This window comes from Platichthys flesus, chromosome 19 (assembly GCF_949316205.1).
Source record: "Platichthys flesus chromosome 19, fPlaFle2.1, whole genome shotgun sequence".
In the NCBI taxonomy this organism is placed as follows: Eukaryota; Metazoa; Chordata; class Actinopteri; order Pleuronectiformes; family Pleuronectidae; genus Platichthys; species Platichthys flesus.
The window spans coordinates 220,969-226,968 of record NC_084963.1 but is presented as its reverse complement, the minus strand read 5'-3'; the positions used below and the strand labels follow the sequence as shown (position 1 = coordinate 226,968).

The 6,000-nt window shown below is 51.8% G+C and overlaps 1 protein-coding gene across 1 annotated transcript; it reads right to left on the bottom strand.

Annotated features, from left to right (window-relative positions):
* Positions 1-3,306: 3,306 nt before the first annotated feature.
* Positions 3,307-5,613, bottom strand: thap1 (THAP domain containing, apoptosis associated protein 1). Its single transcript, XM_062412549.1, has 3 exons — positions 5,238-5,613; positions 4,728-4,920; positions 3,307-4,459 (listed from the first exon to the last, which is right to left on the bottom strand). Exons 1-3 carry the CDS (start codon positions 5,306-5,308, stop codon positions 4,073-4,075), a joined length of 651 nt encoding a protein of 216 aa, XP_062268533.1. The 5' UTR covers positions 5,309-5,613; the 3' UTR covers positions 3,307-4,072.
* Between the last annotated feature and the right edge of the window lie 387 nt (positions 5,614-6,000).

The window sequence follows — 6,000 nt, the reverse complement described above, 5'->3', positions numbered from 1 at the left end:
GGTCAGACTGGGGCTGGAGGAGCTTCGTGGTTCTCAGACTGGTCAGACTGGGGCCGGAGGAGCTTCATTGTTATCAGACTGGTCAGACTGGGGCTGGAGGAGCTTCATGGTTATCAGACTGGTCAGACTGGGGCTGGAGGAGCTTCGTGGTTCTCAGACTGGTCAGACTGGGGCTGGAGGAGCTTCGTGGTTCTCAGACTGGTCAGACTGGGGCTGGAGGAGCTTCGTGGTTCTCAGACTGGTCAGACTGGGGCCGGAGGAGCTTCGTGGTTATCAGACTGGTCAGACTGGGGCCGGAGGAGCTTCGTGGTTATCAGACTGGTCAGACTGGGGCCGGAGGAGCTTCATGGTTCTCAGACTGGTCAGACTGGGGCTGGAGGAGCTTCGTGGTTCTCAGACTGGTCAGACTGGGGCCGGAGGAGCTTCATGGTTCTCAGACTGGTCAGACTGGGGCCGGAGGAGCTTCATGGTTCTCAGACTGGTCAGACTGGGGCCGGAGGAGCTTCGTGGTTATCAGACTGGTCAGACTGGGGCCGGAGGAGCTTCATTGTTATCAGACTGGTCAGACTGGGGCTGGAGGAGCTTCGTGGTTCTCAGACTGGTCAGACTGGGGCCGGAGGAGCTTCATGGTTCTCAGACTGGTCAGACTGGGGCCGGAGGAGCTTCGTGGTTATCAGACTGGTCAGACTGGGGCTGGAGGAGCTTCGTGGTTCTCAGACTGGTCAGACTGGGGCCGGAGGAGCTTCATTGTTATCAGACTGGTCAGACTGGGGCTGGAGGAGCTTCATGGTTATCAGACTGGTCAGACTGGGGCTGGAGGAGCTTCATGGTTCTCAGACTGGTCAGACTGGGGCTGGAGGAGCTTCGTGGTTCTCAGACTGGTCAGACTGGGGCTGGAGGAGCTTCGTGGTTCTCAGACTGGTCAGACTGGGGCCGGAGGAGCTTCGTGGTTATCAGACTGGTCAGACTGGGGCCGGAGGAGCTTCGTGGTTATCAGACTGGTCAGACTGGGGCCGGAGGAGCTTCATGGTTCTCAGACTGGTCAGACTGGGGCTGGAGGAGCTTCGTGGTTCTCAGACTGGTCAGACTGGGGCTGGAGGAGCTTCGTGGTTCTCAGACTGGTCAGACTGGGGCCGGAGGAGCTTCGTGGTTATCAGACTGGTCAGACTGGGGCTGGAGGAGCTTCGTGGTTCTCAGACTGGTCAGACTGGGGCCGGAGGAGCTTCATGGTTCTCAGACTGGTCAGACTGGGGCCGGAGGAGCTTCATGGTTCTCAGACTGGTCAGACTGGGGCCGGAGGAGCTTCGTGGTTATCAGACTGGTCAGACTGGGGCCGGAGGAGCTTCATTGTTATCAGACTGGTCAGACTGGGGCTGGAGGAGCTTCGTGGTTCTCAGACTGGTCAGACTGGGGCCGGAGGAGCTTCATGGTTCTCAGACTGGTCAGACTGGGGCTGGAGGAGCTTCGTGGTTCTCAGACTGGTCAGACTGGGGCCGGAGGAGCTTCATGGTTCTCAGACTGGTCAGACTGGGGCCGGAGGAGCTTCGTGGTTATCAGACTGGTCAGACTGGGGCTGGAGGAGCTTCGTGGTTCTCAGACTGGTCAGACTGGGGCCGGAGGAGCTTCATTGTTATCAGACTGGTCAGACTGGGGCTGGAGGAGCTTCATGGTTATCAGACTGGTCAGACTGGGGCTGGAGGAGCTTCGTGGTTCTCAGACTGGTCAGACTGGGGCTGGAGGAGCTTCGTGGTTCTCAGACTGGTCAGACTGGGGCTGGAGGAGCTTCGTGGTTCTCAGACTGGTCAGACTGGGGCCGGAGGAGCTTCGTGGTTATCAGACTGGTCAGACTGGGGCCGGAAGAGCTTCGTGGTTATCAGACTGGTCAGACTGGGGCCGGAGGAGCTTCATGGTTCTCAGACTGGTCAGACTGGGGCTGGAGGAGCTTCGTGGTTCTCAGACTGGTCAGACTGGGGCTGGAGGAGCTTCGTGGTTCTCAGACTGGTCAGACTGGGGCCGGAGGAGCTTCATGGTTATCAGACTGGTCAGACTGGGGCTGGAGGAGCTTCGTGGTTCTCAGACTGGTCAGACTGGGGCCGGAGGAGCTTCATGGTTCTCAGACTGGTCAGACTGGGGCCGGAGGAGCTTCATGGTTCTCAGACTGGTCAGACTGGGGCCGGAGGAGCTTCGTGGTTATCAGACTGGTCAGACTGGGGCCGGAGGAGCTTCATTGTTATCAGACTGGTCAGACTGGGGCTGGAGGAGCTTCGTGGTTCTCAGACTGGTCAGACTGGGGCCGGAGGAGCTTCATGGTTCTCAGACTGGTCAGACTGGGGCTGGAGGAGCTTCGTGGTTCTCAGACTGGTCAGACTGGGGCCGGAGGAGCTTCATGGTTCTCAGACTGGTCAGACTGGGGCCGGAGGAGCTTCGTGGTTCAGACGGGACGACCTTGATGCTCTCGACCTTCGTAATAATCACGTCGACCTGCATCAGCTTCACAGAGGTGTGTTCACCTGAGGGGGCGGGGCCTGTATGGGACATCCTGCGGCGTTCATCACAGAATAGACACACTGATGATTCAACTGAACTTTGTCCAGAGGGTGGCGCTGCAGAGCTCATTCTAATCTGCAGGGTTCATCCTCTGGGGAAGAGGAACGTGTTCAGGAAATGTTAGTTTGTTGGTTGACAGGGTTTCACGACAGATCAACAGCAAACTCGGTGAAGGAGGTTTTATGGTTCAGAATTAATCATTTTAAAACTTAAAAGAATAATTGATGGATCTTGGTGAAAGGCATCAGACATATTCAGTGTTGGATGAGATCGACCTCGGACCTACACTGTCATCACACTGAAAACAAAAACCAGAGTTCAACTCTTCAGCCTCCAAATCGAATTTACAGGTTTAGTGATTGTGACGCTGAAGTCATGTGACAGACGGATCAAGATCAAAGGATCTATTAGCATGTTAACACTAGTGTTTAATCATCTATTTGTATGAAGTGTTTTCTGAACTCTAGAATGAGACTTTAATATTTAAATACTTTGAAGTATTCATGAATCCGGTCGAATGTGAACACGTTGTCTGAAACTGACAGCTCTGTAGCCCCACCTGCTGGCACAGAGTATCACTGCTGTTTGTCACTTAGACAACTGTTAGAGTGAAACAATTGAATTCAAGGTTCTTAAAGCAGTATCAATATTTATGTCAGCAGATTTTCCAATGTTAGATCTAAATATTGATATGAGTAAGTTGTGATGTTGGTGTTTTCTCTCCTTATGAATGGAACATGTCGACACTCACAGACACCCTGAGACCTGAACTACGTTTATTTCATCAAACTGGAGCAACAGACAAGTCCTGAGGCTTTGGACAGAAAAACACGAACGTCTTCAAAGGGGACTCTAGTATTTCATGTTTATATTATTCTGTATTGTTGGATCCATATCACTGAGGATCATGGGAAAGTTCCCGGAGCAAAGTCTGCAGGTTTTACATCGTCTAAAACCATCTGCAGATCCAACAACGTCTATAAAGGATCAGATCAGAGTGACATCACACTTTAATGTGTAAAGGCCCTGGAGACTGTAAATAAAGATCAGACTGTAAATGAAGATCAAACTGTAAATGAAGATCTCAAAGTTAAGTCCAAATGTCTCAGATACAAACGCGGCCATCTTGAGGTGATGACTGTGCAGAAACTTGAACAAACCTCAGAGATAAGAACAAGCTGAAATGACAGAAACATCTTTACAAACATTTATTTAACGTCTACTTTGATTTCTTAGTTTGGTTCATGTCCCATCTGCTAACATGGAAGAGGTTTATGAGCTATACTGCAGCCAGACACCAGGGGGTGATAGAGAGGCTTTGGCTTCACTTTAGGGAGCAGTCCTGTCGTCCATCTTCATTGACAGTCTGTGATTCCTGGAGTCAGTGCCCCAGTGTGAAGAGTGAAGAGTTGGTTTCCTCCAGCTCCTGCTTGGTTCTGAACCCTGGACTCCTCCAGCTCCTGCTCACAGGCCTGAACCTGAACCTGCAGCACAATCCAAAGCTTCATCTGAGCTCGTCTCCTCATCACTCGATGCCTCGGAGTGTCTGGTACATTTGTTTGGGTAGAATCACGTATCCCTCGCCCATGGCGGCGGCCCCCTCCCTTGGGGCCCGGGGCCCCTTGCAGACGGCCTTCAGCCTCTTCAGCTGTCGCTCCTGCCGCCGACACTTCTGCTGCGTGGTCTTCAGCTTCTTCCTCAGACGCTCCAGCTGATCCTCCAGCTGCTCGATGCGCCTCTTCTGCCTCACCGAGTCCTCCGCCGTGTAGTTGTGGTCGCAGGACACCACCATGGTGTCGGGCAGGCTCCTCCCAGGCTCAGGGTCCGCCTCCTCCTCCACCGGGTCAGAGGTCAGCGGCAGAGAGAGAGGGAAGTGGATCTCCGAGGGGAACGGAGTCTCCAGGGCCTCCGACTGTCGGACACAGAACACACACAGGTTCTGTCGCTGCTAACCCTCTGAGGCAGAGAAGGTGTGAACGAGTCCGAGTCTGACATCATCTTTGATTACACTTGGACCAAGTTCTTCAAACTTAACTGAAGTAAAGTTTGAAGAACATGATTGGATAAAAGTGCAGGCGAGAACCAGCTGTCAAACATCATCTGAATGAGAGTGTAAATAAAACACACGTTTCATGACATGGAGCTGCACACACACTTGTCAGGACTCAGGGTGTGTTCACCTTGATGCTGAGGCTGAAGCTGAACAGGGACGGCACGGCGCTCTCCTTCAACACGCGGTTGTTGCACTCCCTCTTGAAGCAGTCCTCGGTGAAGTGCGCGGAGCAGATGTTGCTGTACTTCGTCGGTTTGAAGTTGTTCCTCCTCATCGCTGCCACCCACTTCCCACACACATCTGGACGCGCCAGAGGAAACCTGCGGAGTCAGCAACACAAAGAGCCACATGGTGTCACCTGCACCAGCATCCTGGCATGACCTCCTGTGTGTTTCTGTGTGTGTCTGTGTGTGTGTGTCGAACTTGTCATGAGACTTGTCACAAACATTCATTTGACAGAAACTTTATTGTTGGTGAATGACAAATTGAAGGATAAAGTGTCCGGACGCGGGGATGTGTCGTGTTGTCGTGTTGTTGTGATGTTGTGTTGTCGTGTTGTGCTGTGAGGAGCAGTTTCTACTTTCACAGTCAGGTATCTGATGTGGCTAATGCTAACTAGCTCCGCGGCAGGACTCACTTGTGGAAGGAGACATCTTTGTCTTTGTGGTACCGGTTCTTACATCCGTAGGCTGAGCACGTCTGGACCATGACTCTCCCCGGACAACAAGCACTCTGAGCCGGACTCCCGCGGACCGAGCCTCCGCAGCTGCTCCTCCTCCTCCTCACTCAGGCTTCACTGCCACTAACAAACATGGCGGCGGCCATCCAGTCACATGACCTACGGCCGCAGCTCTGATTGGTCGAGCTCGCCTTCCAGTAGTTACTCACTGCCGCCATCAGGGGGCGACATGCAGACACGCACCTTTGGCTCGCGACAGTCGAGGGCTTCTGGGAAATGTAGTCCTAGACTCCAGACTGCGTCACACATTACAACTGCGTACAACGTTAATCCCAATCACTGGAGGGAACAGACTTAATGTATATTTAAAAACTTCTGATATTATACATTTGGGTTTACGTATAAATAGTGAAGTTATTAATTCAACAAATGTTTCATAAAATAATAAAAAGCACAATTTGAACAACTAAATACATACTTTCAAATGAGTATTTATTTCACTCTTCATTGTTTTGTTCACAAAGATTTTTGAGCCAGAAAAAAAGAACGATATAATTTGCATAAACATCCGTGTGTGAGGCGGCAGCTCCTAGATCAGTTTCACAAGGTGAACACAGGACTTCATGGAAACAAGTGAGGATGTGAGGATTTTCAACAAATAACCTTTAAAGAAGGAAACTTTATTAATAAAACCGAGGTTTTCAACAGAGCAGGTTTGGTC

Coding starts and splice junctions, on each gene's coding strand:
- thap1 (XM_062412549.1), bottom strand. CDS start 5,308: ATGGTCCAGACGTGCTCAGCCTACGGATGTAAGAACCGGTACCACAAA. Junction 4,921..5,237: donor AAAGATGTCTCCTTCCACAA/GTGAGTCCTGCC, acceptor CTGACTCCGCAG/GTTTCCTCTGGCGCGTCCAG. Junction 4,460..4,727: donor GCTTCAGCCTCAGCATCAAG/GTGAACACACCC, acceptor TGTGTCCGACAG/TCGGAGGCCCTGGAGACTCC.